The 23,214-nt window shown below is 37.8% G+C and overlaps 1 protein-coding gene across 2 annotated transcripts in view; it reads right to left on the bottom strand.

Annotated features, from left to right (window-relative positions):
* The window catches only part of LOC118183209 (stromelysin-3-like), a 218,750-nt gene that overhangs the window by 96,874 nt on the left and 98,662 nt on the right, over positions 1 to 23,214 (bottom strand). For both annotated transcript variants that reach the window (XM_035352675.2, XM_085807923.1), the window contains exon 10: positions 15,678 to 15,859. In XM_035352675.2, coding sequence (XP_035208566.1) covers positions 15,678 to 15,859 — 182 coding nt within the window. The remainder of the gene's footprint in view (positions 1 to 15,677; positions 15,860 to 23,214) is intronic.

Genomic DNA, 23,214 nt, shown 5'->3' with positions numbered 1-23,214 from the left:
ATGGTAAATTTGTTGAGAGTTTTTATGATGGCTATTTCAAACGCTGCTTTTATGGCTGACGATTCAATCTGGAAATAAATATTAATATTATAGAGATGATCCTTCCATTTCATGATATTTGAATTAGCAAAATAGCCTGCTGAACCAACTTTTTCTTCAACTTTTAATTCATTAATATCCATCAGTATACCCAATTTTTGATTCATATAAGGTAGAAGGTGGGTTGCCAGTCAAAAACCCGCAGAGAATCTAGACGTATGTCAGTCATGCCGCATAACCAGGGATCATCTTCAAGGCAGACGGAGTTTGAGACCACGGTGACGGGAATATAAAAGCCTGGAAATCTGACTGCTGGTCAAAAATTGCTTTTTGCCAGTACTGGGGAGCCATCTCGCGCTGGAGGAGAGAGTTCTCCACACCCCCTCAGTCGCTGGTTTACCCGGCTTAGGGATTTACCCGAGCTACTGCGAGAGAGAAGCTCACCACAGAGCAAATAAAACCGAAAAGTTCAGTGTTTTTATCCCCCCAATGCAGAGACTGCTAGAGTACAGATTTCTGCCAGTACAGTAAACGACTGTAATGTAAATTAACAGGGTTTGCAATATGCAGTATCCAATAATTTAGAATGTCGTAATATTTATCCGTGCTTCGTGATGGATGTGTAACATGTTGTATTAAAATGCCTATTTTCTCGTTTAGTGTCTTATTTAGTGTCTATTTTCTCGTTTAGTTATTAGAAGCAGGCCACTGGCCATAGTAGTTTTACTCGTTGGCTGGTTGCCTTCAAGGCCAGAGGTTTAGTCCTCTTGATAATCTCAAACGTATCGTAGTTTTAGCAGCTCTCTGTACTACATACGGATTTTTTGTTAAATAACGGCCAATCTTAAAGTTAGGCACTTGTATATTAATCCAAAGTTAGTTTAGTTAGAGTGTTAGTTAATATTTTTATATTCTTACGTTCAGACCACAAGTGGTTGGTCTCTGTATTCCGAAGTTCCGGAAATCGCTGTAAAGATAGAAAAATAAAGGGTTTTGTATACCCTTCCTGTGTGTACTGTCTACTTCACAAATTATTGAACATAGCTTGAGTAAGCTCCCTGTTCCGAGTCAGGACAGTTCATGTTTCCAAAGCAAGTAAAGAGGAATACAAGTCCTGATAGTGGCGCCCGACGAAGAAGAATAACCATGGCCGAGTTTCAAGAAGAACCTGTGGTGCCTGCAGAAGCGGCTCAGAATCCAGAAATGCCAGCTGCCGCCCTGGAAGGATTTGGGTACATCGTACAGACCATGCGCGCATCGATGAAACCAGAAGCAACATTTAATGCAAACTCACCGGTAACCAGTTTTTTGGAAAAATTGGATGACCCCTTCATGTTGTATTCAGTCCATGAGTTCCAGAAAGTCACCTTAGCTACCAGCGCTTTGAGGGGCCAAACGCTTAATTGGTTGAAATGTATAGGCAGAAACCTCTTGGGTCAAGCGGGAAGCCCCACCTATACTTACGAAAATTTCAAGACTGCCTTAGTAAAAGCCTTCCCTGTCGTAAGAAATCGTTCCAAATTAGAAGCGGAACTTTTCAGCATATACCAGAAACGAATTGAAAATCTCTCAAGCTTTATTTTAAGAAAAATTCACGTCTTTAAACTCTTGTATGGAAGCCGTCCGGATCCTGAGATAATCCAAGTGATTTTGCCGAGGTTACTTCCCCAAGTACAAGACTTTATTGAATTAAGGAATCCGACTACACTGGAAAAGTTATTTGAGCTAGCAATCCAGTTTGAAAGTAGAAGAACGGCGGACATTGAAAGAAGACGCCAGTATGAGCAACGAAGCCAATTTGGTGCGCCAAGACCACAGCAAAGGCAAGAACACGGCTACGAAAGCAAATCGAATCAGTGGGCAAGGAAACCTGAGTATCCAAAAACAACCGGCGAACGTCGACAGTTCAATAGTAAGCCAGAAAAAAAGTCTGAAGGCCAGCGGAAAAAGAAGGAAGGCATGGAAAGGAAGAAAGAAAATTTAAACTAAAACGGATTTCTGCTGACGAGAGGGTGCGGAAATCCGAAGGTCAAGAAAACCCCTCTTCCTTCAAGTTAAATACGGTTATTGTGAAAAATTTGACTCTTCCAAAGATTGAAGTTTTGGTGAACAGCATCCCAGCCACCGCACTCCTGGATTCAGGCGCGCAGTGTTCCTGTGTGGCAGAAGATTTTTTTAAGAAGTATTTCCGTAGATACCGCATATATAATTCGGATAATACAGTGTTAGCTGCGCAGGGAGAAAGATGCAAATGCATAGGTAAAATAGCATTACATATTCGCATGAAGGACGAGCAAGCAAAGATCATGTTTTTTTATCGTAAAAAATTTACAAGCACATGCCATTTTAGGGATAGATTTCCTTTCAGAGGCAGAAGCAACGCTGGATTTCGACCAAGCGTCCCTTAAGCTGACCATGCAACCAGTTCGGGAAGAAAAAAGAGAACCACCCACATTAAACCTCGACCACTTGCCTAACGGAGAGCAACAAAAAATTCGACAAGTGGTAAGTGAATTTGCTTCGTTATTTAGTGATATTCCCGGATTTACTCAAGTTACTAACCATAGTATCGACACCGGAGATTCACTGCCAGTTCGCCACAAACCATATCGGTATGATAAGAATAAAGAAAAAATTATAGAGTGGCACATTCGAGATATGTTACGTAAAAAGATCATAACGCCCATCTCAAGTAGTTATGCTAGCCCGGGTGTGTTGTGTTAGAAAAATAATGACTATCCGGTAACACATCCGAAAAGGTGGCGTTTTGCAATTGACTATCGTAAATTAAACTCCATGACTAAATATACGGTATATCCGTTACCTATTATTGAAGAAATTTTAAGGAACATAACTTCTACGAAATATATGACTACGTTAGACTTAACGACTGGTTATTTTCAAATAGGTGTTAAACCAGAAGATGTGCCTAAGACTGCTTTTATAACCAAGTCTGGCACTTACGCATTCTTGCATATGCCGTTTGCCCTTTCAGGGGCACCGGCAACATTTCAGCGATGTATGAACATTGTGCTAAGGCCTGTTCTAGGAAAGACCACATTTATTAATTTAGACGATATCATTATTACTAGTGATAATTTGGACCAACATGTACAGGATTTACGACAGGTGTTTTCATTATTAAATGAGGCCGGTCTAAAAGTTAATGTCGAAAAGTGCAAATTTGCAGCCCCTGAATTAAAATACTTAGGTTATCAGGTTCAGTATTCCTCCTTACTTGCTTTGGGAACATAAAATGACCTGACTCGGAACAGGGAGCTTACTAAAGCTTTGTTCAATAAATGTGGGAAGTAGACAAGATACACAGGAAACACAGGAAGGGTATACGAAACCCTTTATTTTTCTCTCTTTACAATGATTTCCGGACTTCGGAATACAGAGACCAACCACTTGTGGTCTGAACGTAAGAATATAAAAATATTAACTAAATTCTAACTAAACTAACTTTGGATTAATAAACAAGTGTCTACTTGAAGATTGACCGTATATTAACAGAAAGGCCGTATGTAGTACAGAGAACTGTTAACACTACGATACGTTTAAAATTATCAAGAGGATTAAACCTCTGGCCTTGAAGGCAACCAGCAACCGAGTAAAACTGCTATGGCAAGCGGCCTGCTCCTAATCACTCCTTCCTCTCTCTTGCTGGGCAAAAAGCCACAACTTAAGTACTTGGCGTTCGCAAGACAAATTTGCATAAATAAGTTAAAGCTTTTAATTCTGGACGGAAGTAGAAAATAAGAAGTGATAGTAAAGATTTAAAATAAAATAAACGTTAGTAAAACTTAAGATCCTTACAAGGTTACAAAATATCTCAGAAAGGAATCGAGACGGCGGAATCAAAAATAATCGCTGTGCAAAAGTATCCGCCGCCAAATACGGCGAAGAAGCTCTCTTTTTTTCTAGGACTTTGTTCATATTATAGGTCCTTTATAAAAGATTTTGCAGCTATTGCTGAACCATTGTTAAAATTAAAAAGGAAAAAGGCAAGATTCTCGTGGACGGCCGAAGCCAATAGTGCTTTCGAAAAATTAAAGCAAGCATTAACGCAAGTTAATTTTTGTTTTGAAATTTCCTGAAAACGATGAGAATTTAGAAATTTCAGCGGATGCTTCGGATTATGCGGTAGGAGCGGTACTTTTGCAAAATCAGCAGCCCGTGGCATTTTTTAGTAGAACTTTAAATCAAAAATAAAGAAATTATTCCGCGACTGAGAGGGTTTTGTATACCCTTCCTGTGTGTATTGTCTACTTCACAAATTATTGAACATAGCTTGAGTAAGCTCCCTGTTCCGAGTCAGGACAGTTCATGTTTCCAAAGCAAGTAAAGAGGAATACAAGTCCTGATAATATGTTTACCTACATAATTACCTAGTATATCTGGTGATGTGCAAGTACCTGTTCCTTCTGTATGCTGATTGTCAGTATACAGTATACTTTTACTAGTATAGGCGACTTCAACCGATAATATAGGTTTCTATTCCAGGCTGCTCAACCTTATTGACAGAGACAATATCTACTGAAGATTCTTTTTATGGGTATGATGTTTAAATAACAAAGCTGTCTAATTTTGGGAACTTTTCCCTTCATCTGCCTGTCCTTTGTTTTCTTTACGTTTTTGGGTCTCGTTCTTTTGTTTTTTTTCTTATCCATTTTGACTAATAATATATATAGTATACTATAATATATATAGTTTAATTTAAGTGTTATAATTATTTTAATATTTCTTAGCTTTACATTTCAATTTCCAACCAATAACTAATAAAACAGTTCTTAAGAGTTTGCAGAACTAAACATAGCAGCACAGAGACGGGTCTAGGACTTTTCGCCGTCGCCATTTCCCTGAGGCCCCCTTCGTCATGGCCATTTCACCGTGGCCCTTTGGCCATTTCGCCGTCGGGATATTTCGTCGTCGGGATGTTTCGCCGTCAACACATATATACATGACTGTATATCTTGCCGTATTATACGCGTATTAAATTTATTTAGTTTAATAATTCTGTTTACCTTTTGTATGCTTAATAAAGTTTGCTTGTAATATATATGGTAATTTGCAAATATGAGATATAAAGAAATTACACATAGTTGGAAAATTATGTCAGTATCAGAGAGAACTGGGGCTAAACTTCTGATATAACAGAAGTTTTATTATCGATTTTAAAATTATGCGGGTTCAATGTTTACATGATTCGCCAACATTTCTTAAAATTTTAATCGGCCAGTTCAGAGACATCACTCATACGAACAGGAAATTCACATTTTTATGAAATCTGAATGGGAAACGGAATGACTTTAGAATCTTGTTATTATATTACTCTTTTTAAATGTCATGTGTAACAGTGTATTTGTATAAAACTATACACAAAAACATTTTATATATTAAACTAATTATTAATTTAAATCAACTTAACATAATACGGCAAGATATAATAGTCATGTAAAGAAAAATATGTCTTGAAGGCGAAACGTCTGGACCGCGAGGCGAATAGTCCCATTCCCCACACAGACTGCTATACGAAATGGGGACTTAACTGTTCTGGTTGTTCATTTGACTTTCACTAAATGGGCATATGCAGTCTAACCAAAATTAGACTATTTAGTTTTTTTACAGTATTTTTTGTTATGCTGAAAGCCTTCTGATGCTCAGTTACAAAAAATGTAGTAAAAACAAATGCAAAATTATTTTCAAGAAAGGAAAAAAAACTAGTTTTGGTTAGATTTCGTACATGTAAACAAAAAAATAAGTGTAATACTTGCAGAAATTCATTACACAACACATACATTCATAATAAACGAGATAGGCTTCTATGGCATTCAATTTTAATTCTATATTTTATAGTATTCGATATAAAAGCTATAAATCTCTTTTATAATTAATAACATAATTTATTCACAAGATTTAAAATAAAATATGTGCATATAAAATATCAAAAATGGGTTCGGAAACAAACTTATTAATTTATTATTACTTTTCGAATATTCAAAAATAAAAAAAGTAATGGTACTTAAAAAGCGTGGGCCTTTACGCATCTAATCTTGCCTATCTATAGCTACGCCAGTGTTCCAGCCGAATTTCGGGTTGGTCCTCAAGCCATATACAGGGGTTGGACAAAAATATGGAAACACCTTTAAAAAAACATGTTTCTTTGCTTAATATGGTGTAGGAAACCCGTTGGTATCCAAAACAGCTTGTAGTCTTCTCGGAATGGATAAATACAGTTCCTGTATGTTTGCCAAGAGAATATTATACCATTCTTCCTGCAAAACGGTGGCAAGTTCAGATAACGATGTTGGCGGTGGATAACGAGAACGCACTTTCCGTTTCAATGTAGACCACAAAGGTTCGATAATATTCAGGTCTGGTGACTGTGGTGGCCAGGGGAGATGGGAAAACTCATCCTCGTGCTCAGAAAACCAGTCCTGGACAATGTGAGCTGTGTGAACAGGGGCTTGGTCGTCTTGGAAGACACCATCACCATCGGGGAACAAAGTTTGTACCATGGGATGAACTTGATTGGCCAAAATGTTAACATAAGTCTTGGCAGTCATGTGCCCTGACACAATTATCATGGGGCTAGCAGAGAACCACGATATGGCTGTCCAAACCATAGCAGAACCACCGCCATGTTTCACTCTTGGCAACAAGCAGTCTGTATTATAGGCTTGAGATGGCGTTCTCCAGACGTAAACTCGGCCAGAAGTGGGAAACAATGTGAAAGAAGACTCGTCAGACCATATTACTCGCTTCCACTGCTCTATAGTCCAGGCTTTATGAGTTAAACACCACCTTTTCCTGTTACGGGCATTAGCATCACTGATGAGTGGCTTATCAATTGCAGCACGGCCAGCAATTCCCTATTTATGAAGCTCCCTTCTAATTGTTTTGGTACTCACAGGGTTCGGTAATACAACATTCATTTCAGCAGTAACTTTTGCAGCTGTGGTCTTCTTATTTTTCGTCACAATTGCCCTTAATGATCGTCTGTCACGATCACTCAGGACACACTTTCGTCCGCGCTGTGGTTTAGCAGATGATGTTTTTCCGCTTTTCAAATATGCGGAATAAATCTTCAAGTTATTTGTTTGTTTATTTTATACACAAAAATTGCAAAATAATTATATAATAAAAACATAAGTAATTAAAGACAATACATTATCTTCATTTAAAACTTAAAGTAAATGAAGTAAATTTTGTTTTACATATTTTGACCTTAGTGCGAAGGATGATGTTGTTTTTCATCACATAGTAATTTCAAATTAGGATTTAATGATGTTAATTTTATTCTCAAATTAGTTTTGACATCCAATCTGTTTCGATGCTTATTTTTTAAGTACACCAAGGCTGAGAATGCAGTTTCATACATATAAGTGGTGACAAAAGGCATTAAAAATTGTATCGCTTTTTCGCTTATGCTTGGATATTCCTTTTGACAGTGCAACCAAAAATTAATTAGTATTACAGTTTCAAACACTTTTTTAAGATGGGTGTCCTCTTGTGCCTCTTGAAACACTAAACACCTCGGCTACCTTGCTTACGGAAGCACCTACCATACGTGCTCCAACAATTTGCCCACGTTCGAAGTCTTTTAACTCTGACATAATGCAATGATAACCTCACATAACAGTACTCCGACAACAACTGAACTGTTTAGCACATTTACGAAGTTGTATAGGTGGCGTCAGTAGTCAAAAACGCCAGCGCCACCTACATATTTCATTAAAATCAATCTTTCTTTTCAAACATGCATTTCACAAGGTGTTTCCATATTTTTGTCCATCCACTGTATGTTCTTTGCATCGTGCTACGGACGTATTCTGAACGAATTTATCAACGAAGTGTTATAGTTTCCAATAGTACAGTTAGGGATGGTATTAGCGCATGACAGCAGCATTAATAATGATGCTATCTATCAAATATACATGATTTTATGCAGATGACTATTTAAGGCCTACGTGTTTCGTTCTGCATTTTCTAAGAAAGAAATTCTTTCAATCTTGAATTATTTACTGTTCTATAAAATATATACGAACCTACTCATTTAGAAATACATAATAGTAAAAAAATTAACTTCTAGTATTCTTTTGATGATTCAAAAAGTTTCTTAACTATAGAGTTTCTTCTGCCAATTTAGAACGTTTTGACAAAATCTGGCAGAATTTTAAATTTTGCAAAGTAGCGCTGTGTTACCAGATATAGGTAATTCTGTGTCTTAAATTTTCTGTCTACATCCAGGAATTGATATTTAAAAAAATTTTTTTTGACTTTTAGTCAAGTTGATTAAAAAGTCTAAAACTTAATGAAACATTGGTTTTGACTTCTAATACTAAATTTGGTCATTATTTGATAATGCGTAGAATGTGATCTGCAAGTTCATTCAAGTTTATATAGCAAGGCACTTGAAATTGAAGAGACGTTTTACCTAAGAGGATTTTAAACTGAGAAATTTGATTTCCAAAGTTTTAAAAGACTATGAAGCCCAGGGAAAGCTACAGTTGATGAAGGAAAAGAAAAGAATTTGCCAATTCGCCAGATCTCTTATTTTTCATAAATTTGAATTGCTTGTCTGCAGATTAGTAGCAAGAAAATTGTCATTATTATGTATTTATATGTTAATAGATTCGTATGTATTTATATTTTCAGAAAAAAATTAAAGTGAAAAGTTGGAAGACATTCCTTGCAAGTTTCCTGTGTGTTTTTGTAGAAGTAAAATTTTTTGTCCCACATGTCACTGTCACTAGGTGCCGTAGCAGAACAGCAGGGGTTTTCATATAGTGATTTTGATGGGCAGAACCAAAACTCTTTCCTAAACTTTCTCCCTATACTGCGTTTATTCAGGCGATCAATCGTAGTGGTATTGTGTACTCCTAAGATCTCTCTGGAAATTCACCACAAATACTTGTTGCTCTAAATATATAACTCGACGACTTCCCAGAATTTGGAGTTGTTCAGCGTGAAATGATGAAACAGCTGAGAATAAAGGGTTTACTAAAGGTACATCAATCTCATGCTTAACAAATAAGATTTTGAAAGATCAAGGCTTAAGGAATATGAATGCTCATGCTTAAAGAACAAGAATACGCTTTTACCTTGCATAACATTCTTTCTCACAGCTTCTCACACAACAGAACTTTCGAGAATGTCCCCATGGCTGCTTTGCCATAATTATATGAACCAATCTAGAATGAGATTCTTCTCCAAGTCCTGAAAGAGCTGAACAACTTTATGGAATACATTATTTACCATTTTTTTAAAGGCCGGACACAAGTTGAGATTTCATCGGGAATGACTAAACTCATCTGTCATTTAGCCGTGTCATTATTAAGAACGTTAACTGGATGAACCACATACGATAATAGAATTATACCCGTGTGAAAGGGGTTTCATTCATTCCAGTTTTATAGAGAATAACTATAGGTATGGGACGAATTCTAGGGTTTCCTACCTCTTTACCACAAACTATCGAGACGATTTTTGGCTCAACAATATTTTAAGTCTCGCCATGCAGCACAACGTATTATACATCCAATGCGAATCCTGGCTCAAGATTATGGCAACCTGTTCCTCTGCTATCGCGCCGATATTCGGCCCATATAGTGTAATGTGAGCGAGTTTATTTTTGCTGCAACTTAAGAGTTCTTCTGAAATCTTTTGTGATGACATTCGTTTAGATAGATCCTAGGCTTTGCTATAACTGCTTTACATATGCTAAAAAATTAAAGGGATCCCAAATTTTCATTTCGGTTTAATAATAGGCGCACATGTCCATCTAGTAACTGGAAAATCTAAGGTCCAAATTTCGACAAAAGCACAACTGACATTTCCTGCTTCAAAAAATTTAATAGGCTATTCCACTGATTTACTTATAGTGATAAAATGTTATAATCAGAACCACCTAAACAGCTAACGCCAACCCCCTTCGCAAAAAAAAAAAAAAAAAAAAAAAAAAAAAAAAAAAAAAAAAATTAGAAAAACATAAAAGAGAAATCATGAAATACGATCAGAAGGTACTAATACATATATGTCTGGTTTTTTATATTTCATGCAGTACTAAAGGATAGTAAGGAAAAAACAGCGTAGAAACTAAACTTAAATAAAAGAAAATCCTATCCTAAATGACCTATCCTTGTCATAATTTTCTCGGCAATCCTTTTCACTGTTACACTATTGTAATTCAATGTTTTAAAGTCCTTGTCGGCTACTTCTGTATCTCTAGTGATAGCACACTTTTCAACAAAACGATAAGCATCTCCAACCATATTGCATAACCTGCATTTATTATTATCTTGAAGCCCAAATCTCGTTTATTATAAAAACCTATAATAAACGAGATAGCCAAAATAGCAGGGAAATGTTCCATGGCCAAGCGGCCATGGAACATGTACATGGCCATGGCCATGGAACTTGTACAAATTATTTAGCATGATTCTAATGGCCTTTTTTCTTGAACCCGGTACTTCCGCTTTTGAAGTATTAGGCTATAAAGTCGCTTCGTTAGCAAGGACATCCTCTCTCTCATTGCATAAGCACCCACATGCGTCTAATCCAGTTAAGTCTAATTTCATGTTTCATAAGAAGGTTGTATATAGTTCTTTGGTTGTTTGAATCAAAATATTCGGCTGGTCCGAGTTGGAGAGTGCTTGTAAGCCAAGAAACAATCAGAATATACAGGGTGTATCAGTACAGCGTTGACAAACTTTCAGAAGAGATAGAGTACACCTAGACGATGGGAAATCACATAGGAATGCATAGTCGGAAACACTTTCCTGGCGCGGTAGTGAAGACACAAAATCAAGAAAGAAAAGACACGAACGAGGTGAGAAAACATGTTTATTATTCGGAGTACACACACAAAAAAAAAAAAAAAAAAAAAAAAAGAAAAAAAAGAAAGAAAAACAACATGAAGAGACAACGATCATCATTAAAGAATGTGTTCGAAATTTCGACCCGGACCGTGATGCAGGAACCGCGCGTCATGTATCTTCCATTTGTGATGCAGAACTTCCATGCGGAGAGGTAAGGCCTGTATCACGGTTCGAAGTCGTAATTTTGAACACTTTCTTTAATGACGATCATTGCTTGCTTTTGCTCTTATTTTTACGTTTCTGCTGTACTAAACATAATAAAATATATTTTGTCTCGCTGTTTGGGTCCTTCCTTTTTGGCTTTTTGTGTCGTCACTACCGCCACAGGAAAGCGTTGCCGACCCTGCACTCCTATGTGATTTCCCATCGTGTAGGTGTACTCTCTTTCTCCTGAAAGTTTGTCAATGATGTGCTGATACCCTGTATAGTAATTTTTCCATTATAGGCTCTCTTTTTTTGTACCCATTGCAGTACTTTAAAACTTGCAATAGGTTCCGCTTGAAAAATAGAGTTACAATTTTCGAATTAAAATTTTTCATTCATTATTTCATTACCATAATAATAGGCAACAAAAATTACCTCGTAATTTCTCCTCAATTCCGGACTCATCTGTGTAAATATCAAGTTCATTATGTTTTGTCTCAGTCTAATAGTATTCCGATGTGATTATATTCTTGGGATGAATTAAATTCACGTCTAAGGTTTTAAAAGCGCAAATAGTAATGATATTAATAGTATAAATTATAAATGCTAATGAATTTGAGACTATGAAAATAAGTAAAACAACGGAATTCGTACGGACAAATGCTAAAATTCCGGGAAAAATTGATTCTTTACAAAGGGAAATTATAAGAAATTAGACAAGAAGCTGAACGAAATTGTAAGTTACAAAATTTTAAAATATGAAAGAAATTAAACATTTAGTGTCAAAAATTAAGTAAAATAAGTAAAATAATAATAAAATTAAATAAAATAAAAATGAAGCAAATGAGGTGAACGATGAAAGTAGGAAATTAGCTAAGAACGAAAGCGAAATTATTAAGCTAAATAAGGTGCCGATATAAACGGGAATTAACATTTACAAGATAAGATAGTCAGAGTATATTATACATACCGATGTTAGTTTATAAGGTATTTCTCCAACCTTTATTAAAATGCCTTCGTGGTGTAATGACCAGCACACTCGGTGCGTATTCGAGAAGTCTGAGGCTCGACTCCCGGCCAGGGCTCTGCTTACTTTTCATGTCTCCTGCTTAGAAATAACCTAATGTTTCTCCAGCGGCATCCAAACTAAAAGAGGTGGTGAATGATGATTCTCCACCACCAGGATTTGGCGATTGGTTCTCCTAATCTCCAGTCGCCCTTTAAAAGGGAAAGTATATACGGTATTTTTCTCGCCTTCTTAGCATGCCTTTGGGGTGTAATGACCAGCACATGCGGCACCTATTCGTAAGGTTCGAGGTTCGAGTCCCGGCGAGGGCATTGCTCATTTTTTATGTCTCCTGCTTCGAAATAACCTAATGTTTCTACAGGACAATATATATAATATTTAAATGTTAAAAATTAAAGGGAAGTTTAAAATTATATAGGGAAATTATAGCTGGAAAATGGCTAAAATATTTCCTAACACCTAATCTCATATCAAATTATTACATCATCTGACCAATCAATTTGTTATTTCACTCGCACTGTTCTCTCCAGTATCAGCTAGCTTGCTCCTCACTCCGCCTGTAATTTAATTTTCGCCTGTGGACTGATCCGAAATGCCTTTCCTGGCCTTGAACTCCTCAGTGTCAAACTATTCCATTGAAATTTTATTATACAATCTTTTTTATTGGACAGAAACAAATTTTAACATGAAATTCTTAATCCTTGAAGAATATCAAAAGGAAAACGTACGAAAAGGAATTGGATTAGTCAACATGAAATTGAAAAGAGAAATAAGAACAAAGAAAGCTGCTAATGAAATGGTAATAATACGGTAAGCTTTCAGATTTTGCAGTTTTTATTATTTATTTATTCCTTTATTTATTTACCGCATTAACTCAAGTACTTCCCCACTTTTTCTACTAATTTTACCGCTTGAAATGGGGAGGGGAAAAATATGTGCAATGTACTGTTTCTGAAGTGACGACTTAAATTCTGAAACAACATATTTAAAAGCACACATAAAGGCAAACTAATATTGTTATAGCTATACAGAATACTTTTCTATTTGTGCATATATTTTATATTGTTACTGTAAATCAGAAGTTTCTAAGTCGTATGCTGAAAACAAAATGGGGGGGGGATTACGCTAGAGGAGAAAATAATGCGAGTAAATGAGTAATAGTTTAGGGAGACTTTATTATTATTATTATTTCAGTTAAATGCTACTGTGAGGTTTATCTATTTATTTTTAACTAATAGTTCATTTTAAGTTTGACTTAAAATGAACTATTAGTTAAAAACTATTAAAAGCTTACCTATTACTCTCTCTTCACCCACGCTTTTCATGCCAGAATGTAAACGAGATAGCAGGAGTTTATTCAGATTAAAGTAGAATGAAGGGCTACTTAAGCAAGAGTTTCGAAAGTTATTTCTAGAGTGTGTCTGGCTATCATGCCACGCTGTGCTGTGATTATTAGCGGCTTGCGTTAGCGGTGTTCTCGCCATTAGGCTTGTCTCGCTGGTTTACTACAAACCAGAGCAAACCTGCGTGTTAATTATTCTGTGAGCCGTTAAGCTAATCTACCACACCTTGAAATTATTATTCATTATGTATTTTTGTTAAGCCAGAAGTGCTGGCTTCTTGTAACCCAAGTTGGGTCATTAGTTAATTTTATGCTTGAATAAAAGGGTCTCATACACCGTTCTTCTGATCTCTTTTTAATTTCACAAGGCTAGAAGATAATTCTTCAAGAGTCTTTTTAAAAGTTTATGTTCCCAAAGAGACATAGATTTTACTGTACGATAGCAGACGAAAGCCATTTTACTGAAAGGCCAAACTTTACTGAAAGTGTCTGTCAACAAACGTTCTGTTATGACAGAAAAAAATAGATAAATAAAAGGAGAGTATTAAACATGTGAAAGAAACTTCATTCATCAACTTCATTAGAAAGCAGTTTCATAGCTATTACAAGGAATGCCGAGTAGCTCATTTGAAAGAATGGGATAAGGATCTCTTTTCGTAAAGTTACAACTTTGTTAGTCACTCAGTGGTAAAGACACAAAGAGGTCAGATGAAGCAATGCAAATGTATTGGTCAAGATGATATAAAAATAGAAAAAATAATAGAAAAAGTGTCTGGTTTAGCGACGAAACTCACTTCCAGCTGAAGATTTAAATCAAAACTAGAACTGGATGCACTGATGATTCAGAATCTACTTTTTATACTTTTGTACATACTCACAAGATGTTGAGCATTGTGGGTAAATATCCTTGAACCAAACAGATAGTCCATTATTCATACAAGATACTTACTGTCATTGAGCAAAATTACTGGCACTTCTTGGAACAAGGATTTACCCACAAGCACTGTTATCATAATATTATCCGCTATTGTTAATTAAAGTAGAATTGAGCTTGTCCTAAGAAAATCAAGAGCAATTTTGTCCCTTGACTAGAAATAACATTCATGAAGGAATAATTGGCTTAAATAGAGAGAAATTCATTGACAATAGAATCGCGTATAAATCAAAAACTAAGCCTTGTTTATTATCTGAAAGGATGCAGTTAGGCTAGAACTTATACTACTGATTTTAATTTCTGAAGTGAATTCGGAGGATTCTTAGAGGCATGCTCCGAATTCACTTCAGAAATTAAAATCAGTAATTATTTGTATAATTAATATTATAAGTTTATTATTCAAATTAACTTTTTATTTTTAATTTCAGACTTTAATATGACTTCTCCTTTCCTTTTCCTCACTAGAATGCAAATGATACGGCTAGTATTTAAACTGAGGGTTTTAGATTTATAAGATACAACGTGTTTCTTGTCTGCGCTTGCACGCTCCGTTGAGACCCTGCCAGCGCTGATGGTTGTAATTATTTGGCTTTATATTTGCTGACGAGAATTTGATTTTGACGCTCCAGTTAAAATTACTGAGTCAGCTTAGAGTAAAATTTAACTGTACAGTCTTTGATTACTGTTATACGTTTCACTTGAATTTGATTGTTTAGTTACATCACCAGAAGCTGCGGCTGATATTGTTGGCACAAGAAAGTGCATTTATGTTTTGAATTCTGATTATATAGAAAGGTTATTTAATTCTTCGGATTTAGCGATAATTCGCTTCACATCTGATGGGGTTATTAGTTCCAGATCAAGTAAAAACACACAATAATATAAATTGTGATGGGCTATATTACGTAATTAGATTATTAAAGTTGATTTGATTTAATTATCTTTCTCAGTTTTTAAATCGAATCTTGTGTATAACATGTTATTTGAGCCACCTTACTGCTCTTTTTAGCATACGTATCACATGCAATATTAAAAAAAAAAAAAAAAAAAAAAAAAAAAAAAAAACTTTCATCATAATATTGATTACTAATACATATCATCAAATATATTGTTCTAAAAACTGTTGTTTATAGCTAAATTGATAATATACTTAAAAGACAGTGACATTTGAATACAATAGAAAAGAAACAAAAAGTAGTTCAATTAAAGATGCAGTAGGGGATGCTGAAATAATACAAAAGTTAAGAGAAGCCATTGGTAACTATTGCAAGTTAATATTTTCAGCATTAAAGAAAAATGCTTACATACCTCAAAACTTATATCATTAAATCTGTAGTATTTATCACCCTTGAAAAAATATGTTCTGCTGTTTTCCCACTGAAATGCTGCATCCAGATTATTTGGCAAGCCACGCCAGTTACTGATTGGTTTTGGGTATCTCTCACTTACTGGTGGGTCATTATTACTGTCATAACGCCAATATTCATCTCCTAAATTCAAGAATAGAATTTTTATTTGTCATAAAATATGAATAAATAGCTATTTGTATCACAAAATTTTAACTTAATACACTCTTAGACCAAAAAAAAAAAAAAAAAAAACTACGCACCAAGAAGGAGTTATCCGCATGGAACGAAAAACGGTAGAAGTGATGTGCATGTACAGAAAAACAAATGATTACAGTTTCAGAAAATTTGCATGATTTATTGAAGTGATAGAGATTCACAAAGTGAAAAAGTCAGTAACGCGTTTGTCCACCTCTGACCCTTATGCAAGCAAATATTCGGCTTGGCATCGATTGATAAAGGTTGCGGATATCCTCCTGAGGGATATCGTGCCAAATTCTGTCCAACAGGCGAGTTAGATTGTCAACATCCCGAGCTGGTTGCAGGGCCCTGCCCATAATGCTCCAAACGTGCTAAATAAGACAGAAATCCGGCGACTTTGCTGGCCAAGGTAATGTTCGGCAAGCACTAAGGCGAGCAGTAGAAACATGTGCAGTGTGTGGGCGGGCATTATCTTGCTGAAATGTAAGCCGAGTGTGGCGTGACATGAAGGGCAACATAACAGGCTTAGAACTTAATCGACGTACCGCTGTGCTGTAAGGTTGCGACGGATGACAACCAAAGGGATCCTACTATGAAATGAAATGACACGCCAGACCATCACTTCTGGTTGTCGGCCTGTCTGCCGGAAGACAGTCAGGTTGGTATCATACCGCTGTCCGAGGCGTCTCCAGACTCGCCTTCGCTGGTCATCGGGGCTGAGTTCAAAGCGGGAATCATCACTGAAGACTATTCTACTCCAGTCAGTGACATTCCAGTGCGATTGAGCCGGACACCATTGCAAACGAGCTTGATGTTGTATAGAGGTCAATGGTAGTCGGCGCAAGTGGCGCCGTGACCTCAGCCTCCTTTCTGTGAGCCGTCTATGAATGGTCCTTGCGGTCACTGAAGCACTAGTTGCACGTGCAATCGATGATAATGATGCATCTGGGGCTGTGAGTGCCGCTATGACGATTGCTCAGTTTTCACGTTCTGTCGTTTCTCTAATCCTACCGCTTCCTTCTTGACGCTAAGTGCGGCCATGGCTCACCCATTCCTACCAACATCGTCTAATAGTGACATCGCTCCTGCTGAAATGTCAAGCTATTCGCCGATGAGACTAACCGGCTTCTTTGAGACCAACTGCACCACCTCTCTCAAATTCTGACATCTGCGCATATCGTTTGCGCACCTGTATGCCAGGCATAGTTACTATCTACCAGAGTACATGGAATGAAATTCGGGAAGAATTTATGACTTGGAATCGTAATTTCTCTTCTTAAATATCCTGCCAGTTGCGCAGATCAGATGCGCTGTAGCGACAACCGTTCATTCATTGGCAGCCAAAATGTAAAATTTTGCATTTTCCGTCGAAACCTGTATGCATATCATTTTGTGTCTAATTTGCTTTATAGCTTCTCGGTGCGTCGTTTTTTTGTCTAAGAGTGTATATTATTGTTACTATTATTATTTGGAAAAACATTTTAACTCCAAACAAAACTGTTGTTAATTATATTGTTTTGATGATTGTGTTACTATATTATTTTGTATTTAATTAACACTTAGAAATTAATACGAAAAGATAAAAGGAAACTGAAAGTTATACAGTGTGAAAAATTATGTTAAGTTGTAGAGTCTTCATGTGTGTTTCGGGATCATCAACTAGAAGACCCTACTGAAAGACTAGGTACCGAATTCTCGCTAGGTCATGAAAGAACAGATGACTGAAGAAGAAGGTTATAATAACTTTTTTATATTTATTGAACTGAACAAGATGCGCTCTCTCGGTGCTCACAATTACCAATCACTTGTGGCTAAGTAACTTGAGCAGAAAATAAAATGTATAAAAAAATAAAATAAAGATTGCTATACGACTGGCTCCATCTTTACCTAAACCGCTAAATAGGCGATTACACACAGCGAAGCTGAGCCTAGATTATCAATACAATCTAAAGAAAGTGGCTAGCACCAACTATTCACTTATAGCACTACTTCAAACACGCAGCATAAATTCGGAACTAACTCTCCTACTGTGAACTTTGGAGTTATACTGGTTTCCAGCAGGCGAAGTATTAGCCTACTTTTGCCATTCCTTGATGTATCCAAAATTGGGCCTGCCGGTTATGATTCCGTAGAGTGATTTTCTCCCGTAGAGGTACAGGTGACAGGTGACGGAGGACGGGGACGCCTGATGTTTAACGGAGGTAAACAGGCATGTGTCCCACGCTCTCCCCTACCAGAGGCAACAACTCCCTGGAGACGCAAGAGGCCCGCCCCGGGAGTTTATAGAGATATTAAAATGAGTTTGTTCACGTGGCCAAACAGGGGCGTCTTAAGTGTACAATGGATACTTGGTAGACATACGATTTGGCATCTTAATGGTAAGTCATACATGCAGCTTGAGCACACACATTTGAAATACATGACAAATAAATATACGTAGAGTAAACACAGCTCAACACGAAATATACAAAACATAACAGTACACGATACAAAGTACACACAATACGACATTAAACAGCATAAAACATATATAAACATTACGTTAAACGCACACATTACATTAAACACATAAAACTACTTATATAGGAAAACGAAAAATACATGAGAGCACGGGAGAATCAAAACGCACTATGTTTAACATGAACGCACCGAGGCACATTACGTTTAACATGCGGAACAAATATTCGTCGCATTATACATTACCTTATCCATACGGAATGCTGGATACACTACATTATTCATACAATATGCTTATCGTACAGAATGCTATATTGTGCAGAATAGTATTCATACATTATGCAAAGGTTCACAGTTATAGTGGCAGTTCAGTATAGTTTCAGGAGTAGTACTTTATAGTGGCGGTACAAGGCACATTTCAGCACTTCGGTAAATTGCGCAGAATGTACGCGATACCCACAACTGAAACACTAGCGGTATACAGCATGCAGCATGTGCTGTTGCACAGTTTGTTAAGGCAGAATGCAGTCACTGAGACTATTATGAATAGCACTGTTTTATAATGGGAGGCAAAGGTCTTGGCCATAGGCCTTAATGGTGTTAACTGTGTTGATTGCCGCTTTATTTTTAAGTATAAACTTTTGGAAGGCTGGCATATCCGTGGGTTCCGGGAAATGGCACTGTTCTGTGAGTGGGCACCGGAAGATATAATGATCGGGTGTCCCCTCTCCCCCGCATACACAGTGATCCGTGTTAGAAATAGTGCGTCTGTTGAAGTAGTCCGGGAAGGGACCGTGCCCAGTTACAAAGTTTGTAAGTGGAGCGATTGCTATGAGTCTCTCCGTTGTCACCATCGGTAGAAAGCCATACACTCTTCTTCCTTTGTTTCCATGTTCCCATACTCTTTGCCACCACTGGACTGCTGCGCCTTTCAGTAGTTTTTTAAGATGGGAAGGTGGCGCCGGAACAGCGATGGGACGTGCGTTGACCACGTCATGTCCACGTGTACCTGTGGGTTATCTTTTAAGAGTTGTGGAAGGCGGATGATCAACGGGGAAACGTGGTTGTGTTTGCCTAGGGTCAGCAAGGCAGACATACTATCCGTATAGAGATAAGCTTTTGAGATTTTCTGGCTTATTAGATATTCAACAGCAGCTGTAATTGTTATCACTTCGGCTTGAAAGACGCTATTGCTGTCACCTAGGTGGCCTTTCCAATGATGTAATTCTTGGCCTTGCCAACAGTGGAGGAAAGCACTGCCAACGCCTTCAGCATGTTTAGAACCATCAGTGTAAAATGTATGGTTGCCCGTCGAGGTACATCTGAAAGGGAAAAGAAAGTGAAGCACCTTGCTTCTGGAATTAGCTGCTAGGCTAATTGGTCTAGTTTAGGAGATGGGCGGCAAAAGGGCGGTATCTCGTAGTTTCTGCTAGGATTTCGTATGCTGGGATGTCTGCAAAATTGGCAGGATTATTGAAGAAATTTTCGTTCATTCTGGAAATAAAGTTCGGAATGGTTTCCATATTCAAGTCAGAGTGTAGACTCTTATTTCTTACGTAATACGGTGCAATCGGTGATGATGCGTAACATCTTGTTTTGAAGTAATTGCAGTTTCTTAATTTCACTATCACTAGCTGTTGCCCATGCTGGGTACGTGACTATATGTCGGATGACCGAGAGACAAAGTCTCTTTTCAACGCTGAGTGACAGATGCTTGCTTTTCAACACAGAAAATAGCCGAAATGCTAATCCGAAAGCTTTGCCACTGATCTATACATGTGATCGGCTCATGGGAAATTTTAATTTTGGGTGAACCCTAAATAAATTGCTTAGTCAATCCTGGGGACTGGAGTACCAAATAATTTGACTTCAGAGTGAATTATTTTTCTTTTCCTGTGCTTCCTTATTAGCAGAATCTTTTATTTCTCTGGTTGGATGCAAGTCTTCCACCCGCTACACCATTTTCCAATAATAGAGATTTTCTTTTGTATTTTGGTAAGTGCATGATTTGGATTCATAGATTTGATGGCTAGAGCCGTGTCATCGGCATAGCAGGCAAGAAGAGTGTTCACATCTTCCTTGAAGCTCAGGAAATTGTTGGTGTAAATTATGTAAAAGAGCGGTCCTAAGATCAGACTCCAATATTGCACTATCCATGGAAAAGGAAGTTTGCCAGAGCTTCTGAAGAGGTGGTCTTTCTTGGACTGAACTCCTCAGAATTCCTATAAGCCTTCTAAGAGGCAACTCTCAACTTACCCAGGACATTGTCGTGCTCATAAACAAAACTACTGCAGCCCAAAGGACCTGAACACTACAGTGGATACCAGCGCATGTTGATATTTACGGAAATGAGCAGGCTAATGGCCTTGCCAAAGACGCCCGAAATAGTTCTCAACTTTCCAAGAGTTTAACCTTTACCGATGCTGACTCAATAGCCAGCCGAAGACTTATCTCTTAATCAATCAAGAAGAACTCCATTCCCGCCTTAAATTGTAACCGTGCCATTTCTACAACCATAGCCAGACTGAGGACAAAACACTCTAAAGGAATGAAGGTATCCCCTGATGGCCAGCGAAATTATAATAGCTGTCCTCATTGTACTGATATCCAACTTTCTCCAGACCATCTCTTCGACTGTCCTGCTATTTTGTCCAGGCTCCTCAGTATAGATATAGCTCCCTCGCACCAACTCCTCTATTCTTCGAAGGTTATTAATGTTGCTGCGGCTGTTCTGGATACTTTCGGTCCTATTTGACTTCTCTGCACTGACTCCTCGGACAACAACAACAACAACAACAACGGTCCTAAATTTGATTCCTGTGGAATTACTGCAGAAATGTGCTTTTCACTTGAAACTTCACTTCCATATTTGACCGTAAAGGTCCAGTTCGCAAGAAAAGATCTTTTCACAAGAATAATTTCCCGGAGGAAATCATAGAGAATCAATTTGTAGGTGAATCCCGGATGCCAGACGCGGTCGAATGCCTTGGCTAGTCTAGCAGCAGGGTTGCAACACTCACCTTATTATGTAGCGCAACTCCGATGTATTCCGTTAGTCGAGCCAGCTGAGTTGTTGTAGATAGACGCTTACGGAAACCGTGCTGGTGATATGATAAGTAGTTAAAATGTTTCTGCATTCTGTGATGAGTTCAGATGAGTTTTTCCAGGATCTTACTAAGGGACGACAGCAGGCTAATTGGCCTATAATTGGCCGGGTTGTCCTGAAATTTTTCAGGTTTGGGAAGCATTCGAATGTTGGCTTCTTTCGAGGCTAGCGGGATGTAATTGTTATGGAGACAAACGTTATAAATGCCGGTTACTTTACCTAAGATTTTGAACTACTGCGAACTCTTAAAACTGCTGCTTAAATACTGTTTCGAACTCACTTAGATTTGCACATACGTCAGTAAATTTACATTCTGGCAGGAAATTGAAATCAGAAGGGAAAGGAAAATTTTTGAAATTAAAAATAACTGGGTATAATAGAAAAAAGTTTTTACAAACTAAGTATTCAGAGAAACTGTTTTTTAAAATATCTTATTTGCAAAATGTGTGATAAAGTGATAAAGAATATATAAAGAAAGCTTAAATTTGTGTTTCATAATACTATTTAATTATAATACACTAAATTTAATTACAGTACACTATATTTAATTTAATTATAGTACACTATATTTAATTATAATTATATTATAATTCACGACATTTAAAATGCAACACGAAGAAGGAGTGGTCCGAAAATTATGCAAATTTCAGGGTAGACGCATTTCACCGAGTTATGCGAATGATGAGAAATGCCCAGCTTTCTAGCACGCGTTGGAGAAAATATAAGGGAAGGAATCTGTAGAATGCTCAATTTTCGTGCCGTTATTTCTGCTTTGGAAGTCATCGTAGAAAATTTGGTCTTATCTCAGTGGACGCATGTAATAGTAGAGAATGCCAGGCCGTCGTGAACGAAGCTAGTTCCAGCAGACAGATTATTTTATGAGGGGCATGGTGATTGGATTGAGATAGCCAGGTTGGTCCATACAGCAAATGACCTGGAGTGACACACGCCTGGGCGCGTCCACAGTGCAGCGGTTATAGCGGCAATGTTTGGAACAAAGAAATGTGGCAAGTTCGAAGGGTGCCGGTGCAGCCAGAGTGACGTCGGCACGCGTTGTTCGACGCATCCGCCGACAAGCGGTGGCGCACCGGCTCGCCACTTCTACCTCCATTCTGCAGCATGTTCAAGACATCCTAGATGTCCTCATATCGACCAGAAACATCTGCCGTCCATTGGTGACTAGTGGCCTGAACTCGTGGCGTCCGTTAAGAAGACTGCTAGTGTCCCCACATCATAGGCGCCAACGCCTGCAATGGCGCCGGGCTCGAGCGATGTGGACGATGGGATGGCATAGGATCGTGTTCTCAGATGAGTCACGCTTCTGTTTCTCCAATGATAGGCGCCATGTACGAGTGTGGCAGCGATGTGGAGACAGGTCCAACCCGTCAGCAATGGTGGCGTTGCACACAATTCCAGGTCATCTGTAGTTTGTATTCAGGGCATTATGACTTCCCAACGATACGTGGAGGATGTACTGCGACTGGTGACACTCTCCTAACCTCAGGGAGTGCGAAATGCCCTTTATCAGCAGGACAATGCCCTACCCAACACTTCGCATCAGCAAAGGTGCTTTGCAAGGGGTACATATGCTTCCCTGGCCTCCGTTCTGTACTGATCTCTCACCAATCGAACACATTTGGGATATGAATGGACGCCATTTGCAGATTCTGGCCACTGCCGCTTTTAGAAGACGAACTGTGACAAGACAGTTGACAGAAAATGGAGAGCTATTTCT

Source organism: Stegodyphus dumicola, chromosome X1 (genome assembly GCF_044657685.1).
Source record: "Stegodyphus dumicola isolate Sdum_Otavi_A_Nest chromosome X1, ASM4465768v1".
NCBI classification, from domain to species: domain Eukaryota; kingdom Metazoa; phylum Arthropoda; class Arachnida; order Araneae; family Eresidae; genus Stegodyphus; species Stegodyphus dumicola.
This window is presented reverse-complemented; position numbering and strand designations above follow the sequence as displayed.